The sequence below is a fragment of the Thamnophis sirtalis genome, unplaced genomic scaffold (assembly GCF_051295495.1).
Source record: "Thamnophis sirtalis isolate CommonGarterSnake01/CBP01778 unplaced genomic scaffold, rThaSir2_p1.2 scaffold_3, whole genome shotgun sequence".
NCBI lineage: Eukaryota > Metazoa > Chordata > Lepidosauria > Squamata > Natricidae > Thamnophis > Thamnophis sirtalis.
In genome coordinates, this window is record NW_028261383.1 from 58,489,306 (window position 1) to 58,504,440 (window position 15,135).

General features: G+C 37.1%; 1 protein-coding gene across 5 annotated transcripts in view; it reads right to left on the reverse strand.

The window, feature by feature from the left end:
• The window catches only part of TMCC1 (transmembrane and coiled-coil domain family 1), a 113,313-nt gene that overhangs the window by 17,249 nt on the left and 80,929 nt on the right, over positions 1-15,135 (reverse strand). For all 5 annotated transcript variants that reach the window (XM_014064856.2, XM_014064864.2, XM_087708936.1 and 2 more), the window contains one exon: positions 2,559-3,490. In XM_014064856.2, coding sequence (XP_013920331.1) covers positions 2,559-3,490 — 932 coding nt within the window. The remainder of the gene's footprint in view (positions 1-2,558; positions 3,491-15,135) is intronic.

Consider the following 15,135-nt stretch of genomic DNA (forward strand, 5'->3'; position numbering starts at 1 on the left):
AGAAAAAGAGCCTTGATATGGTGTATGTGTGTGTGTGGGGGGGGAGGAATTAGTAATAATGTTAGCCTTACACTACTGATATTGTATTTCCTAACCAACAAAAATTGCGTTTCTGAAAGCAGCTGGAAATTAAACTCTCAATTTTCATTATAAGTATTTTATTTTGGGAAGCAAATATTGTCCATAAAGAAACTCCCATAACTGTCAAATTAATGCCATTCCAATGATATTTATTAGGGGTAAAAACCATATATATTTTTTAAGTCTGTGTTTAATATTATTCTGCATGTCAAAAAGTTGTCCTAAATCTTACAATACAATTTAAAATTCTGCAACACATGTATTTACTTAATCTATGTCAGGAGTCCCCAATCCTCGGTCCATGGACCGGCACCATCCGTAACATGGCAGCACCTGGGCTGCGCAAACAAGCAAAGCTCCATCCACAAGATGCAGGCAGCATGCAAAACCACACCCCCTTCGGTCCATGGAAAAACCTTTCTCCGTGGAACCTGTCCCTGATGCCCAAAAGGTTGGGGGCCACTGATCTATGTTACGACCATTATTTTCAACATTAATGTTTACCTTTATTATGAAATTATATTTAAAGAAATTTTTTGAAGGGAATGGGGATTTGTGCATAAGATGTAATTTTCAAGGAACTTGGAAAAACGGTAAAATAAATTAATTATAATTTATACTATTTGAATAATAGTATTTTTTAAAAACCACTAGCCTTTCCATGAAATTGGTAGAATGTTTAATTTAAAACTCCTTAATGAGTGTTGTAAAAAAAAATTGTCTCCATTCTGCTCTGCTTCTTCTCATCTCAGAGGATACCAGAACAAATGGTTAAATGGTATACCTCAAAATAAGATAACCTTTTCTGTTTTATTTACAGATAAATAGATTAAAAATTGTAGAAAAGTTTCAGTTCCCCAAAGATTGATCCTCCTATTGAATGAAATGAAATAGTCATTTTTCCATGTTCAAAGGACAAGAACTATTTCATCTTCTGTAATTTGCTATCTTTTAATTATTTGTCTCCCCTGTCTGATTCTATATTTTTCAAATCAAAAATTCTAATTAAAGGTTTTCTGTCAATTCAAACATGCTTCATTTAATTATCTGACCACATGCAATTGTACCTTTTGGCTGTATAATACTTTTGGCATTTATCAAATATGTGTTTTCACTAAACTGCTAAGGAGCTTTAAAAATATTAAAACAATTTTAAGGTTGCGACTCTACTTTGAGAGTTAAATAAAAATATGTATTAATATTATAAATGATAAATATCTGCATAAATGTTAATAAGATTAGTATTTTGTCGGTTCTTAAACTATTCTTTCTCCAATCTCAAACGTTATAAATTCAAGACTGCCATTAGACATGCTCATTTAAGTGAGTTGTTAAACATCTATTTCTTGATATTTAAGGATAACAGTAAAGTTCAATTATGTATAATCAGATTATAACCTAATTTTATAGTTACAGCTATAACAGAGAATATAACTATTTACATTATTTACTTCGAGATCTGTAAATGGCATCAAGATTGTCAGGACTCTTTAGCACTACCTCTGGAGCTCCAAGGAAGAACTGACAAATTTTCAAAATTTAGACTTATACTAACATCACATATAGGTGAACATGTTGCAGAATTTTTTTTTGTAAAATTTAATCTGTATAATTGGTATGAGCACTGTGCTTGAAAAGTAGTTGTCAGACAGTGCAGGATTGTTAATGCTAGTTTAATATGCTCCTAAGAGTTCCAAAAAGTACGTTTCTGTAAAAATTCAGAATGTGAATTATGTGTAAAAATATATCACATATAATGCTGAAGTATAATTTGCTTTGCGTTAGAAGCAAAAGAAGTCTAATGCAAGATAAATATTGGTATAGTTTGTATGGTATGTAATCTAGAAAGTAGTTGGAACAGGTTTCATGGGGAAAAAATGGAACACACATAAACACACACACACACTCTTCCCATGAAGCCTGATCTAACTACTTTCTAGATTACATACTACACATTCTTTATTTTTACAGAAACATACTTTTTGGAATGCTTGGGAGCATAAGAAGCCAGCACCAGCAATACTGCGCTGTCTGACAACTATTTTTCAAGCTCAGTGCCAATGCTAATTATAAAGAATTAAATTTTTGCAAGGAATTTTTCTGCAACATGTTCAACTACTGTAATTTATAAACACTGTAATCAAAAGGGCAGTGTTTAAACATTCCTCATCCAACAAGATTAGGATTATGGAACTATTTTGAAATTATAATCCAGAGCCACCTCAACATTAAAAATTAGTGTAGACATTCACAGAACTGAAAAGTTATGACAAGAAGAAAACACAGACTTGTTGATTTGGAAAGGAGGAAACTTAAATATTTAAGCCAGAAATAAATATATTCATATAAATCAAATTAATTGTTAAATTTGCTGCCCCCAAGATTATTAATAATAAATGAGTGCTGGCATCCAAACAATTATGAATGTGCCTTAATATTAGTAGTATCAATGAAAGACTGGACTGCCAAGTGCTCACCGGTATCTTTCTTCCTGTAGAGCCTGCATTATCAAGGAATAATCTCGCTGGTAGTGAACCTTGAGATCTTCAAAGGATTCCTCCAAGCGTACTTGAACCTCTCTGAGCTCTTGAATCTCATGCAGTATTGCATCAAACCCTGAGCTTTGCATATCCAGAGTGTTTGATTTGGAGCTTGGTGCTCCCAACTGGACCCCTGCGGTGCTATTGACCCCCACTGAGCCTGATGTAGCACTGGAACAGTCCTCCTCACTGCCATATTTTGGGCTCGACTGAAAGTTATGAACACCTAAAGTCTTTCCTCCGGTCCCGTCTTCTTGACTTTCTTCCAAAGCATCCTTCAGATTAGCAATATTGTCGGCACTTCCAAACTTGTTTCTAATGAGGCAGGCAATTTCCCGAGGTTTAGAAGCAACGGCTCCAGCTGCTGAATGAGTTGCCTGGGAAAAGCTGGAAAGTCCACCTTTAACACTATCTACTACTCCTTCACTGAAGCCAGTGACTTTTGCTCCTACATCCTTTAATCCCTGGTGCATGTCCCTCAAGACATCTTTGGGCTGTCGATGAATACCATTCTGTTCAATCTCTCGCAACTTCCGATGATAGTGCTCTAGTTTCTTCTGCAGCTGGAGGATTGTCTGGGATGATTTCTGGTTCTTCTTCTCAAACACCTGCTTAATCCGGGCACTCTGCTGCTTGTCAGCGTTATTGGCTAATTTCAGGTATTCGGCTACATTGTCATCCCGGGCGGTTTGCTCTATTTTGATTTGCTCTGTGAGTTTCAGTATTTTCTGCTGCAGATGAGTGATGGCCACTTTTGTGCGTTGTGGATCTGGTGTTCCATCAACAGAATCTGCATTAATACCGCAGTCTGTACTTGATGCCACTGCGTTAGTTGTTTGTGCTAGGCTACTTACATCTAATCGTTCGATCTGGAAAAAGAATTAAAAAAAATGAACATGAAAGTCTGATTTGATAATGGCAATGTCATAAAAAATGCAAACCAAGCCGAGTGAAAGAGTCAGTAAATTTAAATAGGGCTGTTATCATCCATAAAGAAAATGATAAAGAAATATGGATAGAAGTAATGTAGTACTCTGTCATACATTTTTGTTTTGTGAATAGAGAGTGAATAGAGTAAACTTAAATTTCAAAACAATTAGGTCTATCAATTATATCCAAACCAGATATGTCACAGTCCCTTATAAATATACAATTATGATCCCTGCTATGTGCCCTATTGTGATCATACAGATAATTAGGAGCCACAAATCAACAAAAGCTTGTTTAGAAACAAGTAACTTAATAACTTCAGTTAGGATTCCTGTGGAAATGGTAAAAACTGAAAGGAGAATTCAAGCAACAGTGTAAAGCAGAGATAGGCAGTTTATTATTATCTTCCAAATGTTATATACTACAACATCTAAAATCTTTTGCTATTTGCAACACCAGCTGCGATATGAATTGGTTCCAAACATTTGGAAGATACCAAGACACCTATCCCATGTATAATCAGTATAATTTCTAGGCAATTCTAGTTAGCTTACAGAGTTAAAATCTTTCAGTTTATAGCAAGAATAAAATTGCCACACAATTTATATATGTTTTCCAAAGTAAAGGTACATACACAAACTTTAAAGTCTGCATTGGAAATAGTCACAGAAAAGTGGTTTTAATCATCTCATACAGATGTTCTTAACCAATAAATGTCTTCAGAATTCATACATGTCAATAAAATGTAATTTACCCATCTATTTTCTAGCAAATAAATCATTCTTACTATTCTAGCCTACCTTGGCTTTCCTGAGGCGCAAGACTTGTTCCCAATGCATGACTTGAACAAAAGACCAACATGCCTACAACTGCTTTCCTGAAAGCTCATTCACCTGTGATGCCGGAAAGTTATAAAACTAAGTTTCAAGAAAGGCAGCTCACTACAGAAACTGGTGAATCATTTAATTACTCTGCAGCTCCTCCCCAAACAGGGAACTTGTTCACCGGCATATGAAAAATAGCAACATGACTTCATTACAAGCCAGCCCTTTATGGAGATAAAAGCTCTCTTCCTTTCTTCCTTAAAAAAAAACCTGCCTAAATGAAATGAAAGCCGTAAAAGTTCACTAATGTGAAGTATCCATATAAACGCTAATCGTTTTTAAAGGCAAAAGGCCCATCCAGGTCCTAATGGAAAGAATGATCCAGAACAGCGTTTCTAAATAAAAAGAAGAGTTTATTGAGAAGAAATACTCATTTCTTACTCATTTCTTTTCATATGTAATTGTTCAGAAGTTTCAAGAACTATAGCAGTAATTTGTTTTGAGAACAGGAATCACAACCTCCTACTTACTATCTGAAACAAACATGTATGTACCTGTATATGCCAGAAATTAAGAGAGTGGACGAATTAAGCTCTGAGTAACCATACAAGTCTGAATGCTTGTGAGGTTACAACTTCTGGTCACGTGCTCCAGTAGTAATAATGGATTGACTTTAAATAGGGAAAATTTCATTACACTATGCCTTCAACAAGGCTGCACATGAGATAAGGCAGAAACTGAGGTAGTAAGGGCTGTTTTAAGGTAATGATTGAAATAGAAATGATTTAGAGAGGGGAAGAAAGAGAAAATGATGCACACATAGAGAAAATGATGCTTTGAGGGAAAACATAACCATGCCATTTTAGTTGGACAGAAAGATCCCAGGAAGAACATATAAAATCTACAAAAGATTGATATAATGGAAACACTGGAATCTATCCACCCCTGTTCTAAGAAACAATGACAGGATGCCTACTCATGTGAAAGATTTATGAAGGATTTCTAAAGCTTTGCAATAGTTCAGCTGACAGGCATTGAGGGATGGGAGACGGATACCTTTACCCTGGTAACAAATGATCCATCCCAATACTGGTCAAATGGTATTCAAGTTGACAAGGAGAACAATAAATAGGTTACCAACACAAGGACAGTTAGCGGTAAGGGAGAGGGGGAAGACTAGCTCTTTCCTAAGTACCAGCTTCCTACTTGGCAACCTGGAGGGGAAAAGCTGGCTATCCTTCTTCACCTGTTAGGTTTGGTCTGGGAGAGCTGGCTTGGTCTGGGAGAGGCCCTCCATTTCTAACCATGCCACAGGTGATCCATGAGATTAAACCTGGTGGATAAATAGCTGGTTATCCCTTTTCACCTGCCATCTCCCAGCATGGGGATCACTTGCCTGGGCTGGAAGAATGAAAGACAACAGTAAAATATGGTTTTAAGCTACCAGATCTCTTGATTCCATAGGACTGAAGGTTCTCGAGGTTTGAAAGAACTCCCTGGCAAAAAATAAAGAGTCCTCATACGGCTAAACTCATCTCAAGCCACCCCAATTCAGTTGTGTTTGTTTATTTCATCCATTTATATGGCTGCCCAACTTCCAAATTGCGACTCCGTCAGTAGATATACCACAAAGTCAGCTGAATTTCCTGGTTCATTCTCAAGAACCATCTCAAGAGAACACTTTTGTCTGGAGGCTACAATTGTAGATGAAGAGGGTCAAGGTTTTTAGAAGTTGCAACTAGTGTAATTAGAGACAGATGCTATGCCTCTTTCAGAAAAAGTGCTACCTGCCAGTAATCCTAGGCTGTACAATTATTCCAAAAGGCTGTACCCTATTAATTGGTACAGGTGATATTTAGTTAAATTGTTAACAATGAGACTGTATCTACTCATGTCAGAATTGAGTGAATATATTGAATTGAGAATGGCCAACAATTTTTAAATAAACATTAACTTCCATAGATGTATAACTATTGCAGGTGATATGTATGATTTCAAAGGGGATGATCTCTATAGGAAAATATGTGCACATACCCTATTAAATAACTTTTTATAAATAAAAAACTTTTAAAAAATAAAAAACTTTTTATAAATAATTTTTATAAATAAAAAACTTTTTATAAATAAAAAACTTTTTATAAATAAAAAAACTTTTTATAAGTAAAAAAAATTATTAAAAAACTAGGTTATTTCTTTTAGTAATATCTCTCTCTCTCTCTCTCTCTCTGTGTGTGTGTGTGTATGTGCATAAGAGAGAGATTATTTACTTATTTTATACAAATACAATTCACAAAACAATATTTAAACTGAAAAAAAACCAGAAGAGACAGCCTCAAACAGAGAGAGATTCATATATGTTATGTTTTATATAGCCAATGGTTTATAATGAATACATAACTATAATATTTGTCTTATATAATACAAGCCATTTATCTTAGGCTAGTACTTTTCAACATCTTCATGAATGAGTTAGATAACAAGCTAAAGGTGGAACTCATCAAATATTCAGACAACATCAAGCTGGGGGAATAGCCAACATTTGAGAAGACAGGCTCAAGATCCAGGAGAATCTTGACAGACATGAAGACTGAGCCTATCCAACAAAACACAATTCAATGGTGAGAAAAGTAAGGATTTTCACTTAGGAAGAAAAACCAATGGGTGGTACATCGCTGAATAGGTGTACTCGAGGGCTTGGAATTTTTACATTTCTTTTCAACAACTGCCAGGTCAGATCATCTGTTACCATGGGTTGAGGTATATATTGTATGTTGATGACACTCAACCCTATATTTCCACTCTTGGTGAGCCACATGATGCTGTGCCTGGAGACTGTGGGGGCCTAGATGCCTAGAGAAGACATGCTGTGGGTCCCGTCAGCCCAATTATTCTGGTTGGCAGGGTCCAGGAGGAGGGTCTTTCCTGCAGTTGCTCCTGCCCTCTGGAACAACTTCCCTACTGATGTGAGGCTGGCACCAACTCTCCTATCTTTTCATAAGACGTGGCTCTGCCAGTTGAATTGAAGCCTCAATGTGGAAGAGTGCAATGGAGGTGGTTGATTGAGTAAATAATAGTCAGCATTATGCTGCATAAACAGAATAGAATCAAAATCACATGAAGCTTTAGTACCACTTCATTATGCCTTGGTAAGATTACACTTGGAATATTGTGTCTGGTTTTGGTCAGCACGATGCAAATAAGACGTTGAGACTCTAGAAATTGTGCAGAGAAGAGTAACAAATTTGATTAGTGGACTGGAGGATAAAACATATGATGATTGGGTATCTCTAGTCTAACAAAGAGAAGGACTAGGTGGTAACACGATAGCAATCTTTCAATATTTGAGAGTCTATCACAAAGAGAGGGTTGACCTATTCTCCAAAGCACCCCTGAAGGCAAGATGAGAAGTAATAAATGGAAATTTATCAAAAAGAGATCCAACCTAGAACTATAAAGAAATTTTCTGAAAGTGAGAACTATTAATCAATGGAATGGCTTGCCTCCAGAAGTTGTGGGTGGTTTTAAAAAGTGATTGGGCAACCATTTTTCCAAATCTCCTGCTTGAGCAGTGGGTTGGAGTAGAAGAGCTTCAAGGTCCCTCCCAACTCTATTATTCTGTATTTTGTAATATGAAAAGTACAAAATATTGTAAAATATCACAAAATATCTGCATTGTATAATAAACATATATTGCTGTATCGTTTGATTAATTGAAGATTTTACCTTTTTCAAAACAGATCACACATTTCCAACAACTATTCCTTAACATCTGGAATAATACCACATTTCCAATTTATCAATATTATTCTTTTAGTTATTTTTGGACTTAAATACCACTATAATTCCTGAGAGTCAAATTTCAAAGCTTTGGTATGTAGTTCAACATTACATCTACATCTTTAATTTTCCTGCAAATCTGCTTTTATACATTAACATAATATCTCCAAAAGATACCAAATGATCACATTACCATATCATGTAAGTTAGTGAAATGTCATTTTTTTTGCACTTTCAAAAAATATATATCTGATAACTATCCTTTCAAATAAAGTATCTGGGGGAATCCAATATAACTTTCAATGAACTAGTTTTAATTTCAGATCTGTTGTTACTATTTAACATTTTTAAGAATGTGAATTCATTGATGAGACTTTAACTAAAGCAATGCTTCAGTTTTTTGGTGGGGAAAAGAGGCAAAGGAAATAAGTTTTTTTTTTAAAAAAGTAGAATGAAAGTAGAATATACAGTAGGATGTAGTAACAGTGGATTTTTGTTGTTATGTTATAATCTTAAATTTTATGCCAGTAATCAGTGGAGGTAAGCGTTCTAGAAATACTTGTATAAGGAATGCTTGTGGTAACATGTGAATGCAAACCTGGCTCTGCTAACTGGCCTGGGGCCTCAATAGAGGCATGCTATGTTGTGGGTGGCTGATGGGGAAGATGTCAGCCATCCTCTATTTTTCAAGTTTTCTATTTAATTCTCTTAATTGTAATAGCTTTGTATGATCTTTTTTTTTAACCTTTTTATTCTGTCGCTCAGAGTCGCTATATCAGTGAGATGGGCAGCATAAAAATTAAATAAACAAACGATATGAATGTGTGTACTTATGTGTACATATGATGCTGTGTTGTTGGCTAAGAATCTGAATAATTTCCAGCAAATGTTACCAATAGCAATAGCACTTATATATTGCGCCACAGTGCTTCACAGTACTCTCTGAACGGTTTACAACACTGGCATATTGCCTCCAATAACCTGGGCCATCATTTTACTGATCTCAGAAGGATGGAAGGATGGTCAGGACTGAACTCGTGGCTGTGTGCAGAGTTATCCTGCAATACTGCATTCTAAACCATTGTGCCACGATGGCTTCTAAGCTCACAGCTTAAACAGACTATTTGTATTTGAACATTATTAATCAATCAAAGATCAAGGCACCCATGTTCAAAAGGAAGAATGAAGTGTACAATTGCCAGTTATATATTAACTATGAAATACTAGAGTAAATACATGAGACTGTATACAAATATATTCTCCAAAAATGGATAAATTTAAAAACAAGGGCTGATAGAATTTAAAAACAAGGGCTGATAGAATTGTAATGACGAATACATAGCCCTTTGCAAGGAGTTAATTTTAGTTGAAAGCTGGTCTTAAAAATATTCTCTCTCCCTCCCTCCCTCCTCGAACTGAGAATTGGGAATGTCAGGAGAAACATAAAATAAGCTGGTAAAGTGGAAATGGGAAGCTTAAGAAACATGTATGGTAAAATGAGATAATGAAAGAATTGTTGTTGAATGAATGTGGATGGACTACAAAAATAGCTGATCAATATAACAGAAGAACATTCACATGGTTTTGTTAGCAATAATGAATGAATGAGGATCTAATTGCCAAATACTGAAACAAGAGGGAATAAATCACAAGAAAGAACAGGTATAGTGAATGGTGGTGATATAAACTAATTTTAGTTATGTCTCAAATTCCTTTTTCTCATTTGATGCCTTTATTCTTTGGTTTGATATTTTTCACTCCTTTTCTGCATTCTTCTGTATAGCACTTACCTTGAAAAGAACAGAATGATACATAGTCAAATTAGTCAGATTTGTATAGTTCATATTAAATATATTTTGGTGAAATTGTAACTATTATAACAACTACCTAGTATGTTTTAAAGGAGTTTATTATGTTAGCACATATCTTCTACAGTGGAGTACGCTTTCCAAAGAAACTGATGTCAATGGAATAAGCAAACGTATTTTGTTTATTGACTGTGAGTTTCAAGTCCCACCTTAGCCATGAAAGCCAGCTAAATGACTTTAGGTCAATCAGTCTCCCTCAACCCAACCCTCCTCACAGGGTTGATTTTGTGGGGAAAATAGGAGGAGGAAGATAAGTTGGATATGTTCGTTACTTTTAGTTATTTGTAAAAACAATAAAGATGGGATACAAAGAAACGAAGTGCACACTCAAAAGCTCAATCTGATACTAATCCAACCAATAGGTAAACATCATTCTACACATGGAAGGAACATGTCCTAATCTGCCTTGGGCTGAAAATTTTGTGAATTGTAAATGGGCAAAGGAGTAACAGTCATGCATGAAATGGTTTTTGCATTTACATGTATGGCAGGACGCAGGGTTTATGTAAACCGACTTATACAAACCTGAATTTATCCAATGAGTTGAAAAATGATATGAAGGTTCTTTAACAAATGCAATGGTCTCAGCTGTTTATACCTGTATGAGGGATGTGATTTGAAGGTGTGTGTGTGTGTGTAAGAGAGAGAGGGGGGGGGAGAGGGAGGAGGAGGGGAAGGGAGGGGGGAGACCGAAAAAGAATCTTTATATCTTGTTTAGGATCTTCACAACGTGCCTCAGTCATATCATCACCACTGCAGGCAGTACATATTATTCTGTGCTTGACCTGTGATTTTTCCTCCCACACCCACCAATTAGGCAGAGCAAAGAAATTGGAGATGAAGGGATTTCAAGAGAGTAAGCTGTTCGCTCTTCTACACATCAAAAGCAATACGACTGGGCTATCAGTCTGGGGCTGGAAGCTGGGGGCACGCTATGCATACATTTTAATATTTTCTTGAATTATTTCCCCAATCTCTCTACTGTATGGGGGTAAGGGGAAAATAAGTAAATTCTGTAGGCAATTTCCCCTTCGCTACTGGCATGATTGCATTGCTCTCGATGTGCAAAAGAATAAACAGCTTACTCTCTTGAAATCTCTTTTTTTCAGGAGCAAGGTTAGGTGAAGGAGACATTGCATACTGAAATCACTTGCTTCCCCGCCCCCCTTCCTTGCAGATTGGAAGGTTAGACAGAAAGGGATTTCAAGAGAGCATATTGTTTGCATAGCACTCCCACCCTTAGGTGCCAGCCCAATCATATTGTTTTAATGCTTACAAGACAGTAAACAGGCACTTGAGCATTCCAAAGGGTGGGGTGGTGGTGGTTAGGAGGCAAACAAAAGCTAAATGTGTGCAACTGAGCAGTTTGTCTCTTTCCAGTTGGAAAGCACAGTCAGGATCATGTGACTGCTTCATTCAGCAGCAATTTACCAGTCCAAATTAGGGTACAGCAAGGACTACCTGTAATCAATTATTATGGTTATTATTCAATGACATAGAAATGGCTTTTATTATTATCTCAAAATTTTAACACTTCTTTTGGGTACTATAATTGAATGAAATGGCACTTTATTTTTCTGTTACAAAGAACATTTTTAAAGACAGTTTAATATTAAGACTATTGTAATTTTAAAATGGATATTTATCAGCAATATTACTTAAAAACCAGATACCCCTTTGCTGTGTAGTAGTAAAACTTATATGATACATGACACTCTTTATTAATTAGTGGCAAAGAATCATTTTGACGTAGTGTGGTTTTCCTACAAAATACAATTGTTCAAATTATGGGGGTGTGTGTGTGAAAAACTTTGATTTTGCCCTGCATTTTGAATGTCCACTCTGGCATCTTTCCAATGCAAGTCTCATATATTTAAAAAAAAGTGCTTCCCAAGCTTTTAAATTTGTGTATGTATTTTATTTCGATCCTGCTTTTACATAGTTGTTTTTAGCTTACTGTAATGTATCAGCTATTGCATGGTGTTTTAAATATTTTACTCGAGTCACTCCATTAATGTATTTTAAAGGAAGAGTATAAATCTAAATAAAATATTTTTGTAAATAATTCACAAACACAGAAAGATATTTATGGATGCTAATTGCAATAGATATGAACACAGGGTATGCTCATCTTCAGAAAAGAGGGCAGGAGAAATACAATCAAAAATCAAATCGCAAATAAACATACCTAAATTGCTTTGGAGTTGCCTTTACTCAAACTGAAAATTAGCACTTATATTCCCCTCCAGATGAAGTTATCTTAAAAACCTAAGTATATTTTTATGTTGTTAAGACTGGTTGATCAAGAAGTTATTCCTGGATTAATACTCTTACTAGTTTAAGGTCATAATTAGATGATATATCAATATTAGGTATTTCTTTTTATATAACTGGGCTTGTGTGACCCAGTTCCCCTCCCCCCCAGCCAAGCCACCAAGGTTAAGGACGCTGCTGTACACACTTAAATATCCCATCCCATAATGCATCCATTCCTGAAGGAAACCATGCCCATATTTTAACACTTCTTCAGTTGTATTTATCAATATCTGCAACTTTGTAATTTTTCAACAAGATATTGATGGAATGAAATTGAAAAAGAGTTAATATTTTGTATGAACACTAGGGGGAGAACTTTGTAATCATTTAATTGGTTAAAGAAAAACAATGTTAGAAGTTGATTGGTTAAATGTCATAATTCTATATAAGGTAATAGTTAGGGCGTTACTGTCGCTGACTAGTTTGTGACCGCCCCTATCAGGCTAGCTGATATGGGAGTAGGAGGAGTTAGGGAGGGTATAACTGCTGTCTCACTTTCATTGTGGGTGTGGCTCTCCTTTGTGACTCAGGTGAAGTCAGGGTGAGACCCACCAATGCTTTGCAAACCGTTATCAAATTAGCTTTGATTTTTGATAATAAAGAATTTTATTACTCTACTCCGAACCTCGTCTCCAGAATTCTTTTAAATTCTGCAAACAAATTGGGGGCTCGTGTCCGGGATCCAATCTGCGTTGGGGCTCTGAGGGGTCCCCCTCAGGTGCACCCCTTTCCTTTTTTGAGAGGAGGGGAACCACCCAGAGGACTACGTAGCTTTTGGAAGCCCGTAAAAATTGTGTCATAGACGAACAGTAGGAGGGGAGTGAATAAAATAAGAAAAAGCCTGAAGACAGACCGGATAACTCCTGCGCGCGGACCCTGGTGAGTACTGGTTTTGAAAACACCAGAGCACGAGACCCAGGGCGGTCAGGGAGTGTGTGAATGTGAGAACTGGCAGTGGGGCTGGGCATAAGTCCTTTTGAGGACGGAGTGAGTGATGGGGATATTGTAAATATCCGGAGACGGTGACGTGTGGAATTGAAAAGAGCTGCTGGGAGGGACACAGAAGCACACACTTAAGGGAGGGCTACCTACCCATATAAGAGATGGGGGGGAATACAAGTTCAGCTGAGAAAGGAACACAGTGTGTAAAGAAAATTAGAAAGAATCCTAAGCTTAAAATTGACCCGAATGGCCCATTGGGCCAAATGCTGGCTGGATGGGGGTCCCCACCTTATAATCGGGAAATTTTGAGATTAGGATTAACTAAAGAAAATATGGTAAATTTATGCTGTTTTATTTGGTGGTAAGATGATAATGTTGAGTGGCCGCGGGACGGCTCTATGAATTTCTTTAAATGCCGTAATCTATATGATTATGTGAAACAGAAAAAGTGTAAACATTTGGACAATGAGTTAGATTATGCTCTGCTCTGGAACCCGGACCTTTGGCCATCAGAACGTATTCTGATGGTGAAGCCCGGAGAGCAGGAAGAAGAGGAAGAAACCCCAAAAAGGGATTTGTTGAAAAATATTCCTCCTCCGTATAATCCAGTTCATATCCAAAATCCCCCACACCCGGCTAATGCAGTAACTCCCCCATTATATCCTGGAATGCAGGGAGGGATAAGCCAAGTTACCCCAGGGCAGTGGCCTGGTTCTCCGATGCCCGTATTAAGTCCACAGGGAGGGGAGAACCCAGTTTGGACTTGCAACACACCCCCCACCCCGTCCTTAATGCCATACTCTCCGGGGGTTGATGAGAAAACAGGATGTTCAAAGGACAAATTGGATAGTGCAAGGAAGAATTTAATAAACCAATTGGGTGAAGAGGAACAGGTTAAGCAATTTCCTCTAAGAGAGACCCTGAATGGAGTAAATGCCCAAGGGGCCCCAATTATAACATATGTACACGAACCGCTAAGGGCAACGGAGGTTCGGGCATTTAAAAAGGAAATGAAAAACTTCATTGAGGATCCATTAACAGCTAGCGATCAATTGGATTCCCTATTAGGACCTAACATATATACTTGGGAAGAAATACAAAATATAATGGGTATTTTGTTTAGCCCCGAAGAGAGAAATTTAATCAGAGTAGCCGCCATGGCAGTGTGGGAAAGAGAAAACCCTGTGGTGGCGGGAGGGAATCAAGATAGAGGAGATACTAAATATCCCCTGGTAAAGCCAAATTGGAATAATAATGAAGCAGAGGGGAGAAGAAACATGCAAGATTTAAGATCAATAATTATAAAGGGGATGAGGGAAGCAATACCAAGAACTCAGAACATGGCTAAAGCCATGGATATAGAGCAGGGAAAGGAAGAAGCACCAGCTACATTTTTGCAACGTCTCAAGGACGGAATGCGAAAGTATGCGGGGGCGGATCCTGACGATGCCCTAAATGTACAGATAGTTAAAATTCAATTTGTAACTAAAGCATGGCCAGACATTGCAAGGAAATTACAAAAGAGAGAGAATTGGGCTACAGAATCTTTAGAAGTTTTGTTAAAGGAAGCGCAGAAAATATATGTGAATAGGGAAGAGGAAAAAGTAAAAAGGGACGGACAGAGGACAAGTCGAATGATGGCTATAGCAGTAAGGGGGGCTATGCAAACACAGCCCGAGCAAGGAAGGGGGCGGGGCTGGGTGCCACACGGACGAGGGAGAGACGATACCGGACTTAGAGGGAAGCTCGGAATGAGAGGCAGAGGCGGAGTTAACCGAGGAATGATGAGAAGGGGAACAATGGGAGAAAGAGGAACTTGCTTCCATTGTGGCAAGACAGGACATTTTAAGAGAGAAT